Consider the following 24,626-nt stretch of genomic DNA (forward strand, 5'->3'; position numbering starts at 1 on the left):
TCACAGAACTCGCCTGCACACAACAGTCTGCTCACTCACAGCCGCAGTTCGCCGCAGCGCGCTTGCGCAATTGCTGTGCTTCCAAAGCGCCATGCTACTTTTTTGAGAAGAGACTGGCGAGCTCCACAGCCCTACGGCCGGGTCTTTGGCTCTGGCAAACTCAGCGTTCAGCCTGACCCCTGACTCACCCTCACCTCCTGAAAGATGCACCACAACCTGCCTGTTCCCTCACAGCCGCATTCCAACGCAGCATATGTGATTCTCCGGCCCTCAGTAAACAGATGCCCTCTAGGAGGGGTCACCTATCACAACATGCGCAGCAGTTATTCGCGGATGGCAAGCCTTTGCTAACACAAGGCGCCAGGCTACCTTGAGAAATTGGCATACTCCCCTGCATACTGCACAGCCTCGTCCTGACACAGCACTTGCAAAGCACAAGTCTACTTTGAGAAGCGTGCGGCAGTTTTGCGGCTCTCGCGGCGAGGCCTGTTCACGCACAGCCGCAACTTAGGGCAGCATACTATGTTTGCACAAGGCGCCAGGCTACTTTTTGGAGAACAACCTGGCGAGCTCTGCAGCCCTCAGGACCGGATCGTCCGGCGAGGGCCGCAGCTGCGGCTGGCTCTTGTGCTTGGGGAGACTGCCCGGGCCCTTCTCCGGGTAGGTCGGCATCAGCGCCCGCTCCTTTGGCAGTGGCTGCTCCGAGAACCTGCGCGCACATGGCTAAATGTTGGGTTGCCGCTCCAGAGGTATGTCGCCAATCCTAGGCGAGGAGAAGGGACAGGGGGACTGAGTCAGCCATTGAAACACCAGAAAGACTGTGGAGTGCATTGATGATGCCAGGGCACAGCTCAGCGAGACTGAGGTCACCAAGAATCGCAGCCACGATCAACCTCAAAGCCTGAAGCAAATCAGCAAGTCGCTGCTGCACATTAAATTATACAGAGGCAATTTGAAAGTGGGCGGAGCTAGTTGGCAAGTCAGGCCGCTGAGTGATGTCCACAGGGATCACTAAAACCACCCCATGCTATTTCCAAGGCTCCTGCTGTTGCCCTTGGTTGTACGTGGAACGTTTGCCACACTTTGCTCTTCAAGTTCTTATCTGCAGCGTCCTGCGGAGCCTGAAAGGTCTTCAAGCCCCGCTATTCCCTTCAGGAAGCAAGGTTTCACCTCCGCCAACCCTTGGTCATGTGCTGACGCACAGCGTTGAATTTTCTTGTTCCAATCATTGGGGCTATCCAGGCTGCAAAAAAGAAGAGGCAACGCAGGGCGCACCAAGGGTGGTTGAGGGCTTCTTCGGCAGTCGGGCGGCGAGAGGGGTCCAGTTGCAGCAGGCCGTTGAGCAGTGCAAATCCCTCGGCCGACAGGGGATTCCGGCCGTCGTGCGTTGTGCCTGGCAGAGGGAATCGCTCGCGCAGCCGGTTGCGCGGCTGAGTCATGAAATTGAACTGCGCACAGCACACAGCAACGTTGCTTTTACGTTATTCAAGTAGAAACGCGCACAGGCATGCCATCCTCTATGTCGGGCAGCTCAGGTTGGGGGAAGGAAGTTGACTGCCCACAGAACGCAGCGCTAAACCCCTCACCACTGGCTCCCTGTGTTTTTTCGGAAGAACAAAAAATTTGGATATTTGGTGACAATCTACTCGAATTTCTTAATGAAAATGGGCAACGCGCATCTCAGGCACAGCTGTCCTTGCGTAGAAGCCTTGCCAAGCATAACTGCCTGCTGGGCATCCTCAACTGAAACGAGTGCTCTTTGCCTTGTTCTGGGCTGTTTTTGGGGTGCAAAATAATCGATGGGATGAAATATGCCAGAAAATAGCAGAATGCAATTCTGACCCACAAACATCTTTATAGCACTCTCTGCTGGAACCAGCGTCACTGCAGCTGGGAAGCATTATGCCAGATGCAAATTGCTGAAGTAGGCAGCCGCACCTTGTCCATGTTCTTGAGCTGTTTGTGGCCAGGCCAGTTGTCCTCGCTGGGCGTGCCGACGATGTCAAAGATCTTCTTGATCTGGGCAATCTCAGACCCGTTCTTGCTTTCCCCTACAAATAGTGTCTCCTTGGTGAGCAGCTCCGCCATGATGCACCCCAACGACCACATGTCTATCGGCGTGGAGTACATCTCAGTGCCTGCAGCCCACATGCGCACATCCTTCAATTTGCTGCACCATCAGTTGGGTTTGGAAGACATTCATGATGTCACCATGCATTCCAAACTCGGAATCACTGCATGCTGGAGATGCTTGAGCGTCGCACAGGCCAGACTCAAACTTGCCGCAAGATTAGATTCAAACCCGGCAATATAGAGGTACTGGAGGAAATGTGCCCAGTCAGTCGAAGCTGAGCAAGCATGCATGCGGCATCTGCCAAATCTAGTGCGCGCCAAACAGGCGGCAGAGAAGGGAAGCTGTGCAGGGTTGACTCACCCAGCAGCAGCTCAGAGGCGCTGTACAAGGTGCCACACACATGAGTCACCCACTGCCTCACTGACCTGATGCATATTAGTCACTTGTGAGTCATGGTCACTCACCCAGCAGCAACTCGGGGGCGCGGTAGTGGAGGGTGACGACGTTGTGGGTGTAGGGGCGCAGGGGGGACCCGAATTGGCGGGCGAGGCCGAAGTCGCAGATCTTGAGTTCTCCGCGGTTGCTGTAGAGGATGTTGCTGGTCTTGAGGTCTCGGTGCAGCACCCAATTGTCATGCAGGTAGGCGATGCCTGCAAACAGCTGGCGCATCAGGCACTTCACCTGCGCACATGCGAGCGATTTGCTGTGTCAGACATTTTAATTTTATATAAGACGCACATCCCTATTAGACACCTATTTCCCATTGGAACTAATTTCCTGTCAGATGCCTGTTTCCCGTGAGCCGCAATTTCTTGTAGATGCCTATTTCCTAATGGATGTGATTGCCTATCAGATGCACATTTCCTGTTAGATGTGATTGGCTATGAGATGCCCGATTCCTATGAGTTGCAATTACGACAGCCTACATTGAATGATGCTGGAGGCGCTTTCTGTGGCTGCAATGCAGATAAAATAAAAATATACACTCGGGTGATGGGATGCCTCTTCTGTGATCATGAAGAACTTTGCGGTGAAAGCTAGGTTGCATTTTGCAGAGACCTAGCTATCACGACAAAGATATTCTCGGACGCAAAAAAATGGTTCCGACTTCTTTCTTAGACATCCAGCACTTTTGTGAAATGCCCCGTGCCCCAAGGCCCCATGGCAATGAGTATGCGAAATGGCAAACTCTGAAAACATGCATGTTCAAAGTGAACCCGCAGAGTAGTATTGATAAGGCAGAAGCCAACAGCAGCCTACCTCGGAGACGGTGAATGGTTTGGACATGGAGTCCTGGAGGGCCTTGAGGTCATGTTCCATGTACTCCATCACCATGAATATGTCGTCCAGCTTGCTGCCCACAACCACCTGCGCACCGGTGTTCCCTCTCAATATTTTTTTACATTTTATCTTTTGGTTGCGGTTTGTTGTCTTTGTTTAAGTTTGCAAGCATCCAAGTGTCACCAGACTCCAGAACTCTGCTGAATAGCTGAACAGCGGTGTTGCCTCCAGCTACCTTCCTGACTGCCCCACAGCGCTGCCAAGGTCACTAGATGAGAAACGCCCTTCGAATGAGATTTATGAGCCCATCAAGACCGGGACGGCAGTTATACAATCCTCTGATGCTGCAAGTGGCTCTTCAGCCTTCCATGTCAGCAATCTGCTGCAAGGATGGAATCAGGCAAGCTACGACAGCGCCAGGATCAGACATGCACCTTCTGATCACTTCTGGCATGAATATAAACAGACATGCCTGCAGCCTAAAAGCAATGGACAGTTCCCGCCACGGGGTCCTCTGTTCCAGCCCATTATGTCGTAATTTTGAAATCAGTTGATGTCAGCGGGTGAGTTGGGCGCTGACCTCGCTGACGTCGACGATGTTGGGGTGGTGGAAGCTGAGCAGAATGTTGATCTCGCGGATGGAAGTCAGCGGGAAGCCCTCCTTCTCCTTCTCCATGCGCACCATTTTCAGCGCGCAGATGCGACCCGTAGTCCTCTCCCGCGCCCTGCCGCAACAACGGCTCAAATTGAGCCTTGTTCTAGAAGCTTCACACTCTAGCAGGACATACCAGGCAGTGCTGGGAATACTGAAGAGATTCTTGGTGCCCGTGAGCATGGGGTGGTGAATCTGAAACATGGAAGGCATTGCTGATGGCACGCAGCAGCTTCCTGGTGCATGCCGACTTGATAAAGTCATGATGCGGTAGTTTGGCAGTGCATGCCACTCTACTCGAAAGAAATTCAGTGTTCAAACAGCTCTACCCAGCAGCGGAAGAGGACAAAGGCCATGCATGGCAGCTGCCTGGATATTGAATGCCTCCCGGCAAAGCAGCATGCGGTGCACAAGGAGGTGCTCATCGTTGGGTCTTCTGTGCCTGGCAAGCCTAGCAAGTCCTCTCTTGTATGTGACTGACAACCTTATCAAGGCACAACATACACAAGGCTGCACGGCCGTTGCCCTCCATATACGGCCACAGCAATGCAGCGTTGTTTTCTCATGTATCATCAGCCATCTACCCTGGTCCTTATCCAAGGTGCAACCCCTAGAGCCAGCGGCGCTCACCGGTACACGACGCCGTAGGTTCCCTCAGAGATGCGGTTCAGCTTCTCGTACTCTTCCACGCGGCGGCAGCTGGCCAGCATGCTGATGTGGCGCCCGGGGGGACCCGCATTAGTCACCCCATCCAGACTCGTGTCGTCGGGTTCGTCCTCATCCGGCGGTGTAGCCTCCTCCTCTGCTGCCGCCTTTACCTCCACAATTGCCTGTCACATGGCGTGACTTTATGTCAGTACAATATGCCAGGCAGGTTATCGGATGTCAGCCCATGTCCTGTCTCTCAATGCTCAAATGTCTGGAGTGCCCCATTGACCGAGCCAGGCCTGTCTTTTACACATCCCTGCTATGCATGCTGTAAGAAGGTGCCGCATCTTGAGGTCATCTGGTTACTACTGACCAGAGGAATGCAGGATGCATCCGAGTGGCAGGTAATGGACCTGCCATTACAGCGCTGACACAGCTTTCTCGCACACGGCCAAGCAGTGATGAATGCTCGGGAACGCGTGACTGCGCTTGACCGTGTGCAAGAGGAGACATGGCAGTGTTGTTGGCCAAGATCCAAGCCCCATGTAACCCCACTACCGGCATAGTCTTGGCTAGACCAGAAGCAACTTGTCTCTGCGCAGAACACTGGCATTAGATCCTAAAAATGCCTTCTGACAAGAGGCCGATCAAGGTAGGATCCAGGCATCGGCAAACATGAGCCGGGAAGACTTCCACCATGCCCTGCATACGCTCATGCAAACACTGGCAAAAGAAGCATCAACCCAGCTCTGCCTTGCGCCATTGTGAGCTCAAACCCACCACATCTAGCTGAGCATAGAAAGTGCGCACCTTGCCAACTTCGTCAGCGTTGGGGTCCTCTTCCAGGTCAGCGTCCAGCCAGCGCGATGACATGGCGGGTCGCCGCGGCTCCCCACTGCCGACCTCACCCGCCTGGTCACCCGCCAGGTCTGCGCAGGCAGCATGATCAATCTGATACTGATGTGTGCAGGTCATCGATTTTTACCCCGTATCAATTTGCTAACAACCACATTGTCTGCGCAGCGTGCAATGCGTTTTTACTGAGCCGTCAGCGCACGCTCGGCAGACCAGCAAAACCGACGAGGAATCAATGCCCAAAGTCCAAGACAGGCCCGCTCTGGTGCCGCATGTGCAATCGTATGCACAGAAAAGAGTATGACATAAGCCAAGCCGAGACCCAAGAACTGCATGACATGGATCAATCGATGAGGTGATCCATGTAAGGACCGTGACTCACCGTGGTCCTCGCCGGATACGGAGGGCGACGACTTGACAGCTGGCGGCGCATGTGGGTCCACGTCAGCATGGCTCTGCCTTGCAAACTCCTCCAGCTCGGCTGCCGCGCGCTCTGCAGCCGTCATGGCCGCCGGCCCTGCGCACCAAATATTCCGTAACGCTTTCAAATCCATATCGTGACAGCAGAAGTTTACAGGATTGCGGGAATTGCACATCTGAATGCAAACGGTAGTGGTCTAAAGTAGGGTTCTGCCCAACAGATGAGCGACTGCTCTTGGCAACCCATGCCTCACAAGACGGCTTGAATCTGTATGCGCACCAAAGACACCTGAAGCAGTCCAAGATCACACAGAGATAGTAGAGAATAACATGATTGTCAGTATTGCACGCATCGGGTGTTTAGATCAAACGAAAGATGTGGGAGTAAATGACACTTCACAGCAGAACCAGCGACTTTCCAAAGATGGAGATCTAATCAGATGAGGCAGATTTATCTGTTATTGCAAAATTGCAGAAGGGAGCGTGCGACCAGCGCTGACAACAGAGAGGGTCTACATAAAAGCCTGCGTGATTGCAGACCCCTATGCACGCTCAGCACTGCATGTCTCCCACAAGAGTCTCATAGCTAAGCAACTTCACTTTCCTAAGTGTAAATATAAAAGCGGCTGGGGGCGGGCGCTCACTCTTGGGCGGCGAGGCCGTCACGGAGCTGTGCGTTCCCTCTTCCAGGCGCGTCTTTTTGGGCGGTGTGCGCCACACGATTGCGGCGTGCCTCTTGTGGCCGGCCGCCAACTCCTCAGGCTCGGCTTCGCCCTCCTCCCTCTCCTGCGCCCGGCTCTGCGCTCAGAATGCCTTTTTGCTTCTTGCTATCAGTTGAGAATTGCGGTACAGGTGAAAGGCCCCTGCTTCTACTTGGTGGCACGAACTTCACAGATCACGGCCACGCTGCCAGGAGGCATGTCCAGGATCCTACTGTCAGCAAACTTCCCAGCCATCAGGGGCTTCCACAAGTTTCCAAGAACCAAATGTGGCCATGATCATTGCTGCACAAGCAGATGAGGCAGTCAGCAGGTCCTGGCCTCCCAATGCATGTGCAACCTAGAGAATGACCACCATCGTATCTTTAACAAGCCAAGACCCAACAGTCTCAGCTGTGGCCACACTCGCCGCTCTGAACATGGGAAGTGTATGCAGAGCGCAGCGCAACCACCATCATGCGCTGCCGCACACCTGACCCCCAGGACAACATGCTATATGGTAACGAATAAGCTTCCCATTCCCTGAACAGAGCATTTGAAGATTGCCTGCAGAGCGCCGTACACCCACACAGTATCAAACCTAGACCTGCAGCATGCCATCTTCAACGCCAATCACTATCCCAGTTCAGGCCTAAAAGATTGTACCTCTCCGTCTTCAGGGGGGGACCGCTGCCGCTCAGCGTCGCGCTTGGCCTTCTGCTCGGCGGCCAGCCGCTCCGCCGCGATGCGTCGCAGGTCCCCCAGCATTCCACTGGCGCCCCCCAACACCGACGGTGAGGCCCCCGCAATCCCCCCGCCCCGGCCGGGGGGCCCAGGCGGCCCCGGCCGCTCGGCCTCGCCGCGTGCCGACGCCGGCCTCCGCGGATCCTGCAGAAAAGGAGTATTCCTCCGGCTAAGAATCATGTATAAAGCATGGCTTTAGCCTGTGTAGGGTGCATGGCTGCGAGGTGGAAAGTGCACTCGTAGAACCACAAAAAGGGCTTGTCATGTAGAGGCATGTCATCTAGTCGGCTATGCATGGTGCATTGTTGAGAGCAAGAAAAAACATCCCTCCATGTTGAGACAACAAATAAAGCATGTCTTTTGGAGACTCTGTATGGTGCAGTGTCGTGAGGCCTCAACTTACGTTGACCTACCAGAGATCAGGGAATGTCTTCTCAAGAAGGAATTGCAGGAATAGATGCAGGAATTGCACAGCTGTGAGGGGTTATAGCAGATCAAGAACTGAGCCCTGTCTTCTTGAGGCCGTACAGAGTACATTGCTGCAAGGGATCAGTATGCAGCAAGGTGCAGACAGAGGAGGTCGTAGCTGGAAAATGATAAGCAGTGCAAGTCAGCAGCCAGACAATTTTCAGTACCTGAGGATCGCGTCCGTCGCGTTCCCTCCTCGGCGGATGCGGCGGCGGCGGGCCGCGTCCAGACAGTGGTCCTCTCGGCGGCGAGCGCAGCTTCTCGTACCTTTCATATATCGAAAATCGACCTCAGAGAGATTTTCCAGGAATTAATAGTGACATGGCAGGACATGCAGAGATCAAATACAGGTCTTGCAATACAAAAAGTGTGTAGGATACAGCCAAAAGGCGTAGCGCACATGATGTCTGCAGAAAGGCAATAGTGACATGACAGATCATGCACAGCTCAGATACAGGTTTGCAAGACAAAACACACATAGAATACACATATGGACATAAGAGGTAGCACAGATGCTGTTTGAAGAAGAAAGACCAATAGGTGTAAGGAGCTGTGGCAGGCAAGAGCGGTGGCACTGGTGAAAGTCACCTGTCGTCCCGTCTGCCTGATGGGTGAGCAGTCCTGTCCCGCTCATCCCTTCTGTCAAGCTGCTGGGCACTCCTCACCCTGCATATAGCAACAAACCTGTCTGACAGTAGTGAACCACTTCCAACCAGCCCATTAACTATGATGTCGCTGGCATGGCAAAGAAGCCCCCTGGTCTCACATGAAAGAGCCCTGCTGACTGCTCCTGCAGGCCGGAAACGAGAAAAGTTTTCCAAAATCGTGAAATGATCCAAGATATTATAGCAATAAGCAAGCTTACCTATCGCTACCACCGCCTCGATCCCTGTCTCTGCGAGGAGGATCGACAGACCTGCTGCTGCCTCTGTCCTCCCTGGAATAGCCTTTCCTATCTTGCTTGTGAAACCCTTCAGAGCCACCCATGGGGTGCCCAGCAGCTTTGACCACACGCTGAAGCCCTGTAAAATTCGCAGACAGTCTTTTCAGAACATCTACTCTAAGAACTCCATAAAGGTTAATCATACCCTCGCAACAAGAAGCGAAGCTGGAAACAACGCAGATTTCTTTAACCCACTTCTGAGAGAGCAAGAAAAGTCAGTTATCAAAAAAATTCGCATTCATGCTCCAGCAAGACAGCTGCTTGCAGACCATAAGGAAGCCAAGTGTTTCAGTGGAGGGGATCGTCATCTGCCTTGCTGCAGAAGCTAGTCGTCCCTCTCAAGTACTCTCATGAATTAATCCAGCAGAAACTGCAGCGCCACGACACTCCCTTAAATGTGCTTACTGTTTACTGCACGATGTGCAAGGACACATCAGCTGAGGCGAGGAGAGCACCCGGCTCTTTACATGTAGTAGGTGATGGCCATCATATGTGTCACAAATAGACTCTATACACATTCCTTCTAATTGTCTTACACAATTGGCCTTCCTGGTGCTTTGCTCAATAACCTATGATGAAAGGGTATCAGCTGACCTGCAGGGTTTTAATTGGAAGCTTCTAACCGTCGTCATGTTTTAATAACTCGATGAAGATCGCGAAGAAATTGATCTTTGACTGTTGAAACACATCAAGCGGCATAAACGCATCCTTCAACACATGGGAGCCAGCTCCTCATATTTGCGGCTCTTCAATCCCGCTGTATTGCTGTTGCTACGCAATCGGAACGCTGAAGGTGGACCGACCGAACCCTGCCTAGCTTGCCACAGTTCCTGAAAACCTGAGCGATCGGTTTTGCTGTGTGAATAACATCCTACCTTCTGTTGCAGATATAGAATTCTAGCAAGGAAGGAAAGGAACGATCGGACTTGGGATTGTGTCGCCAGCAAAGGTTACGCGGACACTGAACAAGATCGCGATGAGTTCGGGGCGCCTGGTCATTGCGGCGTGTATTTTTGCTCTTTACACAGCCTTGGGTAATACCCCGGAACAGTGGACGCAATACAATATGGGATGGCAGGATCTCGAGCCCAACAGATCGCAATGCCATGCACCTCCAGGAATGCTTTTGCAGTGCAGATGCTGTTGAATCAGTGTGTTATATTATCTGATTTTCTGTCCTAAGAGAAGCAATGTTTGCCGGCGGAAGTGATTGCGGCAGTGTCGTGTGCTTTTGCAGGGTCTGCAAATGCTGAAAAGATCAGCGTGCTGCGCTCAGCATCAGAAAACAGCACAGCGCCCGCATCTGACATAATATTCATTGTGTCAGCAGCCAAGGTAGGTGACACATCGCTGAGGAACCAAGAGAATTGCTTGCAGCTCTATTCTATCTGAGTAGCAGTCTGAGAGTAGCCAATTTCCCACGCTCGATTGTTGGGTTGTCTTCATGTTTGCATTGATCTAGGCGTCAGATTGCAAGCGAATCACCAACCCTTTTCCCTGACTGTGCAGGCAACGTTGGCCTCAATCAATACTCTCCAGCTGGCAAATGTCACATCCACCGTCCAATTCAATGGGGCTGGTGAGTGTCGCAATCTGGGGATCTCTCAAAACTCTTGCATTTTCTATTCCTTTACCCCCCTAAGTGCAGACACAATTTCCTGCACTGCTCTCGGATTGTAGCAATCTGCTTCTCATTTGCAGGACCGCATGTCAGACTTTGAAGTGTTACAGTGCTGACAGCGCTGACAGAAAGCCGCTAAAGCACACCATCAGCGCCTCCTTGCATTATTGCATGTGACTTTTCAAATGTCAGCTTTGATTGGAGTGCGATATTCTTCCCTTGCAGGCGCTCGCACGGGCATCATCAGCATGCCCTACTTCATGAACGGAACCCTAGGGGGTCGTTACGTTAACCTCCAGGGGGACTGGCTCGGCGCCCCCGACGCCGTCTTGTATGGCATATCTGCCACCGGGCAGTACAAGGCAGTTCTGCTGTCCCTCAATGCGCCCAGCTACGACCCAACCACAGATGTGCGCCCCTGCCCTGATCTTTGAGAAGGCTTGAGTTTGACCTTGTCACAAGTTCTTGAACAATCACACCTTAATACATTTTAATACCTGAGACCTGTGAGGGCGGCAACCTAAATAGCTGTAGTGGAAGGTGGCAGGATCTGCCAAGACTGCAGGAGATAGCCTGCAAAATACTTATTCAGCTGACACTGTCTTCTGCAGTCAAAGCACAGCCCCCCACGTAATTGCTTCAGATCCACGCCTAGGATGCTCCCTTTTGGAACTCAAGTAGTAAGACAAATTACTGCAGTATATACAATGAAGATGAAGGCTGGCCGCCTGACTTTTCTGTGCCCGCAGGTCCTGGATTTCATGGTACGGGTGATAACTCCGAATGCAACTAATCCAGAAGCCGCCCTGAAGCTGTCTGGGGGCGCGACGAGTGCGGTGGCGTCCGAGCGCGGCGGTAGGAACGCCGCTGCAGCCCTGATCACTGCCATGGAGCCAAACCTGGCGCTGACAGACACTGCGCTATTCATAGACTCCACCGAGCAGGTATGCATGAGATATATCCCGTCTCTCAAATGCCTCAAGTGCGCCTTTGCCCGAGCCATGCTTGCCATCTCGCAACCCTGCTATGCATGCTGTGTTTTGGTGCCCCGTCTCGAGGTCATCTGGTTACTGAGGACTAAAGATATATTAGAACAGTAATCACCAGCCTCTTGATGTGAACTGTTCCTTCGCCCATTGTGAATTTGATGGCGTTCAACTTGACGAGCTGCTCTGGGGCATTGTGGTCACAAAAAAATGAACTGAGTACCATGCATTGCAGTGCAGGCTGCAGCTTGCATGATTCTGCATCAGTGAATGCTAGTATAAAGGGCAAGTTGCATGCTGATGTGAGCATAAAATAGATGAAACGTGTTGCAACAGGCGCTGTCTCCAACAAGTGTCACAAAATCGTTGAGTGTGGGCTGGGGCGGCTTTGGCGCCGGCTGCTCTGGGGGCGGTTGCTACGTCAGCTTCGGCCGCTAAAATCTTCATATTTGAAACCCTGCAAAAGTGTAAGCTGGGCGCCCTTATGGTGGGTCCAAAATTTGATGGCCTCTGGTCGATCTGGAAGGGGGTATGTACCTTCATGGCATACAGGGACTGCTATGTCACTGAGTCAGCTTTCAAAGCTGAGCTTTGTAAGTTCAGGTTGTTGCGGGTGTCAAGAAAGCACAAAGTGGTCATCACTCAAGCGAAGTATTGCATTGCGCTGGCATATGCTTGAATGCTGGCACGCTGTCAAGTTTTGGAGATGGCATCTTCTTGAAAGCTTCGAATTGCAGCACCCTCTGCTGAATGCGCAAATTCCTGCGACTATGCCACGCAGCCAATGGCAGCAGAGCTGTAAAGCTGACATCTGCAAAACTATGGCAGATGATGGTTGCCTACCTACTTTTAAGACTTAAAAGCCAGAGTAAAGAAGTGGGCACAGACACAGGTCTTCAGGGAGGGGGTCATGTCTTATTGTCTGCAGGCAGCTTCAGGCGTGTGTGCTGCTGCTACTGTGGCACAATGTCAGCTCACTTAACGGTAAGCTCCGAGCAGCTGTGCCTGTGAGAACAATTATACCGGCGTGGTTTACACCCACTGGATGGCTGTTGATGCTGTGACAAGAAGGCGCCAAATGATATACTACCAGGATAACACCAGCATTCCTTCTACCGCACTGATTTGCTCTCGAAAAGTTGAGATGTGTTTCTTGGTTGCGTGTCTTTGACTTTGATCGAGTGCCTTTATGCGTCTTGCATGCAGACTTTGTACCGTGGAAATGAAACTTCTCAGATGATTTTACATGCGTAAGGACAGCCTGGCTGATCAGTCATGACAGCGATATACTTTGACATGATGGCGATCTGTGATGCTAATCTATCTCGAGTACTCTCAAATTCTAATTTTCTCTTCCAGCTAAGTAGACTTGTGAACAACCGTGATATGGTGGGCCACTGTTTGATTTTCTAGTGCCACGTTGGTTGACCTCAGCATACATCCTAAGGTGCCTATAGGCAGTCACAGAATCTATTTAGATTCTGTGACTGCCAATGGTGCTGCGTCAACTTTTGCAGAACATGAAAAATTATCAAGTCAGTGCTACAATGACTATTCTTAGTAACATAGTGTCAGTCATAGCCTCACAACCCTGCCCAAAGGGCCTCTGCCACTAAATTTATTTCTAGTGGGTTTGACACACTTTCATGTGACACTATGCATGTTCTTGCAGCCTCAATACTCTCTATATACAGAACGTGAGCAGGAGCCGTTGGCCTCTCACTTAAGTGCAGTGCGCCCGCAACTGCCTGTTCCTATTCACCTCACCGTAACAATAAAAAGCTGGACCAGCAGAGTCCAGTGTTAGGGTGCTTTATTGGAGGCTGGAAAGAGTGCATCAAAGCCTTGTCATGCCCTTGAAGCACTTTTTTCCAGCATGCCACCGTGTGCCTCAGGGCCTTTATGAAAAGAAAGCCAGACATAAATGGCTTACTCCGATCGGGATGCATGCGTTTGCAGAGAGCAATCATCTGCCCCAAGCTGTCCAACTATTAGTAGCTACAGAGCTATTTGCAGCGTACATGTGTCAACCTCAAAACCGCCGCGGTGAAGTCTGACTCAAGCCTCGACCTAACGTGGGTTTGTAAACGGAAATATCTAGGAAGAGAGTCTGGAAGGGGAAACTGTTCTGCAGCCAGCTACTCTGTACCATGTCAGACTGAGGGCGTGCCTGCCAGTGGCAACCCTATGGGGAGATAAAATTATAAACAGGGAATAAAGGGAGTTGAGGGGTTATCGGCGCTGCAAGCAGCCGGGTCTTGGTTATTGGCTCAGCCCGGCATTGATCCACCGGAAGCCACGACAGGATTTGAGCATTTAGTGGGCTGGGGTCAATTGCTCCGGCCAAGGCGGCCTTATTTCTAGTTTGATGTGCCTGGCGTGCTGACTCAGCACTGCACACAGCACCGAAGATGCACTTTTTAGAAGCAGCTGGGCTGCTCCTAGCCGAACTGCTGCCGAACGTACTCAGCTGCCGCTTCTGATGCGCGCTCCACACTGTCTTCAATGTGCACCTTGTGTGCCATCAACCGGTCTTGCAGATTCTGCACGCAACACCAGACCTCACTTCCAGCAATCTAACCATTGCATGCAATGAAAATCAAATTCTATTAATGATAATCAATGGGGCATAAACCTGCAGTTTGACAGGCTGCAAGAGTTGCATACGGCTCCAGTCACATTGTCCGTTACCAGCTTTGGTGCATCCAGCTGCCGGTTAGGGTGACTGTGTGCTGACAGCAAGACAATGGCTGTGCTGCACAAATTAGGTACTGCGAGGCCGATCGACCCTGATAACCTTGTTGTGTATCACCCCTGGTATTGTTCATTACCTCTTCTCTCAGGGGTGCCCGTTATACATATTCCGCCGAGCCATATGATCACAAAGGCAAATTCATCTGAGGTCGGTTGGCTGACACATTATTATTTCCCCTAGTATCAAGGGGAATAACCTTGAGCTCGGGGTTGCTCCACGTCAGGGAGGCCAGTCACCATGAGGATAACCTCAACGGATTCTGCCAAATGGGAACAACAACAATAAAGATGGCTCTCATAGCATTCCTAGAAGCTGCAAACAATCCTAGCCGCAAGGATCCTGCAGCGTGCTGCCGAGCTATGTGAATTTGCTGGTGCTACGAATTGCCCAGCAACCATTTCTGCATTTCGATTTGCAATTTGGGCAGGCTACTTAATTGTGGTCGCACATTGGCGAGCACATCTGTAGTATTGGACGTACTAATACATCACGCCTCTTGAACAAGCTGCAGCCAGTGGCAGGCATACCGTTTTGGAGAGGGTGACTGGAGAAATGTCAACGCCCTCTGCGGTCGTGGCGGCATCTCCTGCAGCTGCAGCCGCGGTGCTGCCTGGAAGATTGCCGGTAGCTGAGGTGTCAGTGCAGTTGACCACCGACACCTTCAGACTGTTGGATGGAAGTCCAAAGCCGAGCACATCCGCGCAAGAGGCGCTGTTGCTGTATGTTCCTCCACTGAAGACAATGGAAAACATGTGGCTCCCTACGCAGCGCACAGCACAGCAGTTCAAGTCAGTGGTCAACAGACTGAGCCAGGCTTGCCTACACATCAAGATATATCCCTGTCTAATTATGGCGTCCAGGTCTATCTGGATTCTAGGCTTACAGAGCTTTCGATTGATGGGTTAGAGTCAGGCAGCAGCTGTGAAGCCGCAGGTGCATGCCCGTGGAAGCATGCAGATCAAGGCATGTCCGGCATGCAGGTAATGCATGCATTCACACCACCGGGGAACACTTTCATTGCAGATGTCCACACGTGTGGCTGGCAGCAATCTTTGCTTTGCTACCCTTTCAATCATTGGGAAGCAGATGCAAGAACCGAGTTTCTTTCTAAAGAATAGTGAAGTGATCTGCACACCTGGTTGCTCAGTGATGCTGGCTGGGATTGGCACAGTAAAATTGTCTGCCAGCCCTGTGGGGCTGTAGATGGCGTTGCCATCAACGCTGACTGTGATTGTGAAGGGTGGGTCATCTGTGCAGACCCCCACCAGGGAGTAGGCGCCAGAAAGGGTGTAAGTTGCGGCAGCACACAGGCTCGGGACTGTCCAGGAGGAGGCCAGCACTTTGGAGAGATCCACTTCGGCATTGTTGCCCAACAGAGACAGGCTGAAGGCCTGTGCATGACAAAGGGAGCTCGATTTTAGGGTTGTTAAGACTTGCAGATTGATGGAGGACCTGACTCGGCTGCAGTGCGTGTGATTTGCTGGAGGTTTCCCCGAACATCTTGGAAGTATGGTTTAAGATGTGACCTGGACTATGAGTCCAAAAGGTGCATGGCTCTCAGATGTGACACGAGAAGGCCCAGATGCCCTGTCAGTGCATTCATACTAAAATGGAGGAGAAGGAGAAGGGAGTCTCACCGGGCCAGTATCTGCACTTGCTGCAGTGCAGATGATCAAAGCTGCTGCAGCCATCAAGGCCTTCTGCGACAATGATGTGCCCATGCTGACCGCCTGCAGCCATGAGAAGGGTATACTGAATCTTCTTCACGTTCTGTCTCAAGCAAATTGACCCTCTTGAAGATTGCAGATTCCACGGGCCGTGAAGTTCAGGGTTGAATGGATAAAATATAGAGGCAGCCCTCTTGCAGATTCATACGATTACTCTTCAGAGAATTGGCATTCTGGTATCGAAGTTGTCCGAAAGCCGCCAATATCAACGTGCACGGGACAATGGCGAATACTCAAGGTGTTGGGGAACAATTTGCTTCCGGCATGCGGGCAGACCTGGAAGGGAGCAGGCACCCTGGCAATGCAGGAAGCTTGTAGTTGAAGACCGTCGATGCCCCACTCTACTGGATATCGGCTGTATAAAGTACGCGCAAGGCGAACAATTGTGTGCGTGGCGGGTGAACATCAAGGTGGGAAGGCCTTGCTGATGTCACGGGCAAGGTCACATGCATGGTCTATGACGGCTGATGACTCAGCACGGGCGCGTCACAGGCGGGAAAGCGGCTTGCTTGCTCTACTTCAACGCAAGTCCAGTTTTGGTAATAAAAGAGGGCACCAGGAAACTTAGTCGTGGGCATCAGTATCAGCTGAGGTATCACGCCGTGCCCGAAACAGGTGATCATCACCGCTTCCCAATCAACTTGTTTTGAGGCCGCTAGGACAGTCTCGCTTTCTCCTTCTGTCTCCCTGTCTCTTGGATACATCATGCAAACTCAGCAGGACGTATACAGTCTCCTTGCAAGCTCGGATGTAGAAATTGGTGCTGACGCGCATCATGCTTTCCAACACATCTTGTGGCACCCCGCTTTCCAACACATCTTGTTATGTTGTGAGGCTGCTTGTCCGGGTTGGGCAGTTCGCTTTCCCTTTATGTATTCTTACCACACGAATGGGTGGAAAGGAGACTCAAGTGGAATTTGAGTGATAAGTGTCCTCCCATCTAAGCTCCGGTTCAGCGGTTGGTGCTGACGCGCATTGCCGGCACCGCGCATTGCTCGACTTGCAGCGTCAAGGACACAACTGAGTGCAAATTTCACGACAACCAAGATGTGTAATTAATCCAGACAGATGATGTGCCAGAGCAAAGCACGTATCTAGCAGTCTCTTACTTTTGACACTGACAAGGCAACTGCTGAGCCTTTGAGGTTGTCGGTGCAGGAAGCCTGCTGGTACAGCGGCACGATGGCCATTCGTGGTAGAATTGCCACAGTGATCGTGGTATTGTGCGTCACAATGACTGTGAACACGGTGTCGGCACGACATGGTAAATTTTCTCACTATGCCCAACTATATTAGCGTATTTAGGAAGGCATCCGCGTGCTGGAGGCTGAGGCAGAGGCTGTTCAAAGTCTTGAATGAAGCCTTTGTCTGCGCTGGGTACAGGAGGAATCACGGTTGAAAATTTGGGAGCATCCGCCTCAGCCGTAAACCAGCACGGTGAGATCGCCCACAACATATTCCAACGCAATAATGCAGGTTATACATTGAATATCAGGTAGTAGAAGCATCATATTTCGCAGTGGTGGCAGCCAGGATCCCTGTGTTGGCCTCACTGGTAGGATAAGGTACTACAGTGGTCCACACGTACTACGTGTAGACACTTGTTCCTAGTGACCTAGTAGGCACTTCTTCTTAATCTATCCTGTTTGCCTGTCCATGTGCCTGAATATGCTGTTGTCTCAAGCTCTCGGCTCCTGCTTTTGCAGCTCAATTTGTTTTTGGGCAAGCTGTAACACCCTGGCCCCGGCTGGTGATATAAATGTTGAGCATTGTGGCCACGGTTGATTGGGTCTTCTTTGGATGTGGCGAGTCTCACAAGGGGTAGGATTATGGCAGCTTGAAACTGCAGCTTGTCTGCAGGACGTACCTTGCCTATTGTCAGGAGATTCGTGTAATGAAAACAACAATAATACCAACATTCTGGCCCTGCTTTTTCTCGTGCTCCTCTAGGTTGAGCAGACTATAAATCTGGATGAATTGCATGCAGGGAGCAAGTCTGCTTTGCGGCAGCTGCGCCAGGCCGACTCATTTGGTGACTCATCATCTGCCAGTGACAGCTCATCCAGGGACTCGTCATCTAGCAGCGACAGTGGGTCATCAGCCAGAGAGGACACTTCAGTACCAGTGACCAGAGATGACACCTCGTCAGCAGTGTCCAGTACTGACACCACCTCAGCCACTACAAGTTCTGACATTTCATCAGCCACCACCAGTATTGACAGCTCATCAGGAACTGCCAGCGGGGCTTCAACTGACAGGAGCAGGTCTCAGCTGTCCGACCAGGGCTACTTGCCCACTTCGCAGGAGACGACCCAGCAGAGCGCCAGAGACATGACAGGCAACACAAATTCCGAATTCACTGCCACAGCCACCGATGGCGTTTCAAAGCTCTGCAGTGACTGCTTCCAGCCGATAAAAGAGGGCACTCGCTACAATGCAGACACCAACACTTACCAACCGGCCTCAAATGGCAACCGCTATGGCGCGTACGAGCGTTCGGACATCATTGGAGCCACAATCACGACAGATAACCCTTTTGGGTCTGGAAATTCAAACCGCAATGACAACACCGGGGTCAGCTTGGGAGGCGCGGCGGGCGCCGGCGCAGATATCGTTAATTGGGTCGGTTGAAAATGAAGCTGAATTCAAATGACCGTGAAAATGGGCAGCGCTTATGCCAAGCTTGGCCCAGGACGCCTTGAATCCAATGGGGTAGGGGAACTGGTGTCATAACAGATCACATTGACTGACTCATATGGTGTGTCAGAGTCTGAACCACGTGCCGCACATGGCACATGGCAGCTTGCTTACGCAGACAATTTAAATTCAAAAATGACAGGTGCGCGCATCTAAGACCCCATGTGACTGTCATGCCTAAATAAAGTAGTCAAGCCGTTGACTCTTGTCCCAGGTGGCGGATGCCCATGCACCAGTGTGACTGACTTTGGAAGCGCTGACTAAGTATGTTCCCAAGTGACGTGAAACTTTAGCGGCCAGATTTCTCGACTGAGACACACACTGTGTCACACACACACAACGGTTCTGTTGCACAGCACCATATAAACTGAAACACTGATGAAATTAATAGGAAAATCTCATGAGATTTTCCTGATCAGTGCCAGTGGGTTGATTAATATGGGGTGAAATTTATGAGACATAAGGTATTGGTCACTTTTGAAGAATTTTCAATGCGTTAGGTTTTAAATTCAATTAATTTTCCTATGTAAACGACAGAGGTCTGTCAGGGCCAATCGAAATTACCAAACCCAATTTGCAAAAAGTTGCACTGCCACAGATGGCTTCGCTCGAGCCAGTGAGCCTGCCTCACCAAACAGTTGCAAACACACTCTCTGTCTAATTCAGGGCATTTTATTTCAAAAATTCAGCAAAAAAAAATTAAGTCGCCGAAAATCAAATTCGTGCAGAGCTCCAGGGCTCTGGTGTGATCTCTTCCTGAGACTCAGCTGGTCAGAGCATGCAAGTTGGCACTCTGAAGTACGCCGGTCATTTATCGTCTTGTTCTAGGTGCTGAAATGTCAAGACACCTCCGTGAGCACTGAAAATTGCCACTGAAACAGGCCGCCATAACCTTTCCCAGAGAAATGCAAAGCTGCTAAACACCTTATGTTGAAGAATACCGTATGATGTAAAGCAAAAACCTGTCTCCGTCTGTCATGTGCAAAATCAACACAGGGCTGATAAATTGTTCTTTTCTTTGCTGTGTGCACAATTGTGCGCGCTGGTGGCTCCAGCAATGCCTGGACCCCGCACCCGCTGTCAATTTGTCACTCTGACGCCGCCGTGATGGTGTTGACATGGCCATTGTCAGTCACTGCAACGCGGCCATGCCGGCGGTGACATGGCCGCTGATGCGGCCGTCTTTCCTCAATGCTAGGCAGCCACGCTGGCGCTGACATGGCTGCTGACATGGCCGGCTTTAGTCACTGCGCAGCTGCCATGCTGACGCTGACATGGCTGCTGACGTGGCGGTGGCGCATGTGCTGGAAGAAAAGCTTCTCGTCGCCGTAGGAGGAAGCCACAAATGGCCCCTGAGTCTCAAGGGAGCCGATGCACTCCAAGGGGTCTTCAAGGGTCTTTCTCACGTACACATCGTACAGCGTTATGCCTGCGGGAATCTCTGCCAAGGCTGCGCGCATGTCCTTGTCCAGGTTCTTAGCATATGCCACCTGACATAACAAAACGGAGTGAACGGCAAGCAGATGGGCTCATTTAAGCAAAATGTTCTGTGCGCTTGTTTCCTTGCAGTCTATGTCAAAACTTAGTGTGCATGCTCGTTCTTTGTGCATAAAACTCCAAGCCCCACATGCGGTCAGAATTACTCTACAAAATCACTGTGGACCCACCTGCGCCTCCCTGGTGGGCTGCAGCACCATCTCGTAGGGCTCATCGACATTCTCCTCAGGCACAACTGTCCCATCAGACTTCTCCTGAGCCGCCTCCAGCAGGGGAATGTGCAGAGTGTCTTCCGGCCTGCAAGGACAAACACATGCACATATTCAGCACGGCTCATTACATATATAAGTATACAGCATGTACAGCATGCCCTTTCACTGCTGCCACCATCTGTCAAACACTGATTGAAGCGTGTCGAGCCCTGGAAATTGGCAGCGCAACAAGATCTTTCCCGGCATACGTGTGATCAGCTTGATTGCACAGCTTTGCCGAAGTCAGTTGTCTGCCATGCAAAACATAGGATCAGGGACGTTCATTGTGGAAGCGTGCTCTCAGGAGCAAAAGCAGGCAGCAGGTTTTGGGGGTTTTGCACCTGTCCGCGGGGTTGGATGCCAGGGTCTTCACGCCGATGTTAAATGCGGCCATGAGCACCTGTATCATGCAGTGGACAGTCAATGGTAGCCAGGGATGATACCAGCTGCGGAGACTTCAGTGTGTTTGCTGGGCTTCAACCAGTAAGGGCGCATCAGGGAGCAGCAAACAAATGAGCACGCAACCAAGGACTTCTTGCATTAGTTGTATCCTGCCTAGGCCTTCCTTCTTGGCAAGAGAGAATGTGCAGCACAAGGCAGGCAGTGTGAAAGGACGCAAGGGGATGTAAGGAATTGTAATAAATTCCGTGGTAGGGTTGCAGGAGCAAAAACAATATACACCAGCAAGAAGGCGCACCTTCAAGATGGGGTTCTTGGGCGGCTGCAGGATGTTTGACGAGCTCCGATCGAACACGTTTTTATCATCCCCCTGGCCGTCCAGGCCCGGCATGCCATGAATGTTGATTGAGGGGCGGCCGTCGATCAATATCTTGAGCACGGTACCCGGCACGAAGTTTCCCGGGGTATTGTATCGCGCGTAGGAGATGCGCAGAAATCCCACTCCGCCGCTCGCAAAGAGGCCGGTGAACCTGCGTGACACAGTGTGATGTCAGCCATGCATGGGTTTCCAATGCTTGGAGTTCTTTACCTCCGCAGGATAGAGAATCATGACACCGTTAAACTCCTCAGACTGTCTGTGAGACTCTGATGATATGGTAACATGGCGGAACTGGCAGCAGCTGCTCTGTAAAGGATCAGGGTAATGTACTCAGAATATGACCGCTGTAAACTGCTGTGAAGCTTGCCAGTGACAGTGACAACACAGTGACATATACGACACTCTGGACACTCTGACATCAGCAGCACATGCAAAGGTCTACTTGTGGGGAGCAGAGATGACAGTTGGGCGGTTCTTCCTCCATTCAATAAGCCATTGCAAATCACACGCTCAGGGGAAAATTCAAGTCTAAATCATCTGCTGTTTCCCAGCGGTGGACTCAGTCTGCACATCTCCAGGAGTCATGCAAATGCACCTATAAGCCTCCCCAGTCTTAAGCTTGCCTGAAATATTTTGCTCTACAGTGAGCCTTCACTCTTCATGTTCGAGTTGACGGACCTCAAGCCATTGATTTTCAACCATTTTGCATTTCATGAGTTCTAGGTGAAGGTGCAGCGCGCGCCTGTCAGAGGACACATTCAAATGCACTTTAGCGACGCTGCCAAACGGGTGGATCAACTTGGTGCGCCCTTCTGGAAGCTCGTCGGAGGTGTGCAGCAGGGCAGGCCACAAGTAGGTGGCCAGGAACAGTTTCAAAATTTCGGGCAGCCCGGGATCCTTGGTGGGCAGCCCGCTTTCTGGGTAGGGGACCTCGCTGATGCGCGCCCACAGCTCTGCCTGTTTCTCATTGGCCCTCAGTTTCTCGTACTGCGCTGTGAGTGGCTGTTCTGCGCGACCCTGTGTCGCCACTGCTGCACATGCTGTCTGTCAGTCAGCCAACAATATTTTTGACATGAAAACGGGCAGTTAAAGACTGTTTACATAACCATTGAGCCTCAGTTGACTCCCTACAGGTCTCTAAATTGAATGCTTTAAAGTAAAAATGAAATTGGATTTCCTGCTTCTTCCCTCAAATTTCTCCTAAGTTGCTGCACATGTGGCAGCAGCTGAGGATTTCAGCGTTTCTGAAGGATTTCGTTTCCATAAATGTGGTGTCCAGGTCGAGGAGGGAAATGTTCGGAAGACAAAGTGTAATTGGGCAGGTCTCGAGGACAACGGTGCTTGCTTTCCTTGTGGCTAGTTGGCAGGAGCCAGGAGCTGGAGAGGTACCTGCCAGGATGGACAGAGCTGCCACGATCGCAAGTCTAATTCCGCGTTTGCGTAAATTCATTGTGCCAACTGACCTCATTCCTGCAAGCCAGTAAGCAACGATTGATACAAAGGCCCTGGTGATGAGCACCAAGATGGCAATGGTAAGATCGTCATTGAGCCTTGAGACCCAGCAGATATATCTTGTGTCCATCGACTTCTGTAAGTTTCATGTCTCAGTCATATGCACACTGGCGAACTGTGCAGCAACAGCACACCTTTCTCTGTCAGATCAATAACCCTAGATGGACGGCTCACTATACCCTGACGATATCGAGACAGAGGTCAAACAATCCGTACAACGTCCTATTATGCTACATATAAGCGATATTGGCGCGTCTTGGGTCCTATCGTGCAAATTTCTCCGTCCTGCAAAAGCTGCAGGTCTCATGTAACCCGGACACGCGAAACGGCTCTGTGCTCTAATTCCATTACCTGCAACAAAAGTTTGCATTTTAGGATTATTCTCACCTTCTTCTTGCAATCTTCGTGCCTGTGGTGCTCGAAGCTGATTGCTGTCGATTTTATGGAAGTTGAACTTGAGGGTGCGAAAGCTGTGCAACAGCAATATAGGTTCTTTGCCCTAGTATGCCCCTCAAACCTTTTGCTAATAGGTCAGGCTTCAAATTCAATCGTGACAGTGTCAGGCAGCAGCTTCACGTGATTCTTGAGCTGACACATGAGGTCTTTTTTTGCGAAACAATGATTTAGGTCGTCAAGAGATCTACTCCAGTGCGTAAAGGCTTCATGGCCAGCGTGTTGCAAAAATGAAAGTGTGTTTATATTCGCGCGGAATGCGGTATTGGGCAGCCATGTGAGTGAGCAGACGTGAAGACCTGCGCGTAGGTAGGTGAGCTGTTGGTTGCAGTCGAGATAGTGGGAGAGCGGTTTGGAGCCGATCCTCCTCGAATAGAGAACTCCGAGTTCGAATCCTGATGGGAATTTCTTTTTTCCTTTTGGTCTTCGCGCATTCAGCAACTGGCCATGAAGAGAGCATCGAGTAGATGTAATCACACATGATGTTCACCTCATATCATCTAGAAATCTTCTTGAGACTGCTATGACACCATTTATGTACTGAGCTAACACTCCATCTCTTTACCTCCTACTGACGGCCACATAAAGTAGCCAATTCAAACCTATGGTATACCCGGTCACACGCATAGATAAAGTGTGTCAAACTCACCCAGCTCGCTTCCGAGTTCACATGATCTTCCTGCTTTATTCCACTTCTTACAATTTTCTTCACTTCGAAGAATACTAGCTCGCGAGGATCTAGCCCCCAGCTTCATCCTACTTCACTTGCCAGCAGCTTCACCGAGTAGACTTCAATTCAATTTCAAAATCAAAAAGAGCTTCCCTCGCCGCCACCGCTGCAGCAAAAGGAGACGTTGCATATATTTGTCACTGGAAGGTAGACTTCAGGCGCCGCCGCCGCATGCCGAAGCAAGTGCAAAGGGGCTCAATGCCGGCGGAGCGGCATTGCCTGTCACCCCATCTGGAGGATAGTACGCCTCGCCTGCAAACAACCAACTGTAATAAAAATCATTCTATTTTGTATGCTCTTCCTGCGAAGAGGCAAGATGCGTCCTGCAGACAAGCTGCAGGTCTTATTACTATTGTCATTACACGCTCTTCATGCCAAGTGGCAAGGTGCGTCCTACAGACGATAACAATAATAATAATAATCTTTATGAGTGGCGAACCCAGAGCTTAGAGGGCCATAGGGCATAGACAAGCTGCAGTAAAAGGATGCCACAGTCCTACCCCTTGCTGGACTTGCCAGATCAAAACAAGACCCAATCAATTGTGGGCATGGTGCTCAGTATTTATACCGCGGTGATTTATCATAGAGTGAATGTGCCAGCCTGGTAACTGAGGTACCCCCTGGGCCCGCCCATTGCAGACCTCCCTTTGTTAAAGTATCTTGCATTGAGCGGTGACCTGTCTGCTACTTTCACATGCGGGCCTGCTAGCTACTAGATGTGCTACAGGAACCATGACCGGGGTATGGTATTAAGAGTGCCTATATTGGAAGAGAGAGAGGACAAAGTGAGCAAATCGAGAGGGAATGTTTGCAGACCTGGGTGTCGTCTTGGTTCA

At 51.2% G+C, this 24,626-nt stretch overlaps 5 protein-coding genes across 5 annotated transcripts; 2 read left to right on the forward strand and 3 right to left on the reverse strand.

Moving 5' to 3' along the window:
- Window positions 1–543: 543 nt before the first annotated feature.
- Window positions 544–4,717, reverse strand: COCSUDRAFT_19187 (Pkinase-domain-containing protein; the record flags this gene model as incomplete). Its single annotated transcript, XM_005644451.1, has 7 exons — window positions 544–709; window positions 1,276–1,448; window positions 1,939–2,138; window positions 2,539–2,755; window positions 3,335–3,442; window positions 3,936–4,080; window positions 4,638–4,717. 7 exons carry the CDS (start codon window positions 4,715–4,717, stop codon window positions 544–546), a joined length of 1,089 nt encoding a protein of 362 aa, XP_005644508.1.
- Window positions 4,718–9,469: 4,752 nt separating this feature from the next.
- Window positions 9,470–13,592, forward strand: COCSUDRAFT_67652 (hypothetical protein). The gene is made up of 8 exons (XM_005644452.1): window positions 9,470–9,576; window positions 9,671–9,817; window positions 10,021–10,118; window positions 10,293–10,362; window positions 10,630–10,814; window positions 11,154–11,348; window positions 11,727–12,850; window positions 12,894–13,592. Exons 2-7 carry the CDS (start codon window positions 9,760–9,762, stop codon window positions 11,826–11,828), a joined length of 708 nt encoding a protein of 235 aa, XP_005644509.1. The 5' UTR covers window positions 9,470–9,576; window positions 9,671–9,759; the 3' UTR covers window positions 11,829–12,850; window positions 12,894–13,592.
- A 239-nt stretch (window positions 13,593–13,831) lies between these two features.
- Window positions 13,832–15,866, reverse strand: COCSUDRAFT_44360 (hypothetical protein; the record flags this gene model as incomplete). The annotated part of the gene is made up of 4 exons (XM_005644453.1): window positions 13,832–13,933; window positions 14,673–14,905; window positions 15,281–15,536; window positions 15,783–15,866. The coding sequence occupies 4 exons, from the start codon at window positions 15,864–15,866 to the stop codon at window positions 13,832–13,834; spliced, it is 675 nt and encodes a 224-aa protein (XP_005644510.1).
- A 2,337-nt stretch (window positions 15,867–18,203) lies between these two features.
- Window positions 18,204–18,810, forward strand: COCSUDRAFT_58203 (hypothetical protein; the record flags this gene model as incomplete). The annotated part of the gene is made up of 2 exons (XM_005644454.1): window positions 18,204–18,494; window positions 18,784–18,810. 2 exons carry the CDS (start codon window positions 18,204–18,206, stop codon window positions 18,808–18,810), a joined length of 318 nt encoding a protein of 105 aa, XP_005644511.1.
- Window positions 18,811–19,813: 1,003 nt separating this feature from the next.
- Window positions 19,814–22,545, reverse strand: COCSUDRAFT_44361 (hypothetical protein; the record flags this gene model as incomplete). The annotated part of the gene is made up of 6 exons (XM_005644455.1): window positions 19,814–20,059; window positions 20,237–20,363; window positions 20,659–20,717; window positions 21,015–21,246; window positions 21,895–22,123; window positions 22,485–22,545. 6 exons carry the CDS (start codon window positions 22,543–22,545, stop codon window positions 19,814–19,816), a joined length of 954 nt encoding a protein of 317 aa, XP_005644512.1.
- Between the last annotated feature and the right edge of the window lie 2,081 nt (window positions 22,546–24,626).

Source organism: Coccomyxa subellipsoidea (assembly GCF_000258705.1).
Source record: "Coccomyxa subellipsoidea C-169, whole genome shotgun sequence".
NCBI classification, from domain to species: domain Eukaryota; kingdom Viridiplantae; phylum Chlorophyta; class Trebouxiophyceae; family Coccomyxaceae; genus Coccomyxa; species Coccomyxa subellipsoidea.

Bases quoted from the DNA above. Each gene is read 5' to 3' on its own strand.
- COCSUDRAFT_67652 (XM_005644452.1), top strand. From the start codon at position 9,760: ATGAGTTCGGGGCGCCTGGTCATTGCGGCGTGTATTTTTGCTCTTTAC. The intron at 10,363-10,629 runs GTGAGTGTCGCA...CTTCCCTTGCAG, and splicing joins CGTCCAATTCAATGGGGCTG to GCGCTCGCACGGGCATCATC. The intron at 10,815-11,153 runs GTGCGCCCCTGC...CTGTGCCCGCAG, and splicing joins GCTACGACCCAACCACAGAT to GTCCTGGATTTCATGGTACG.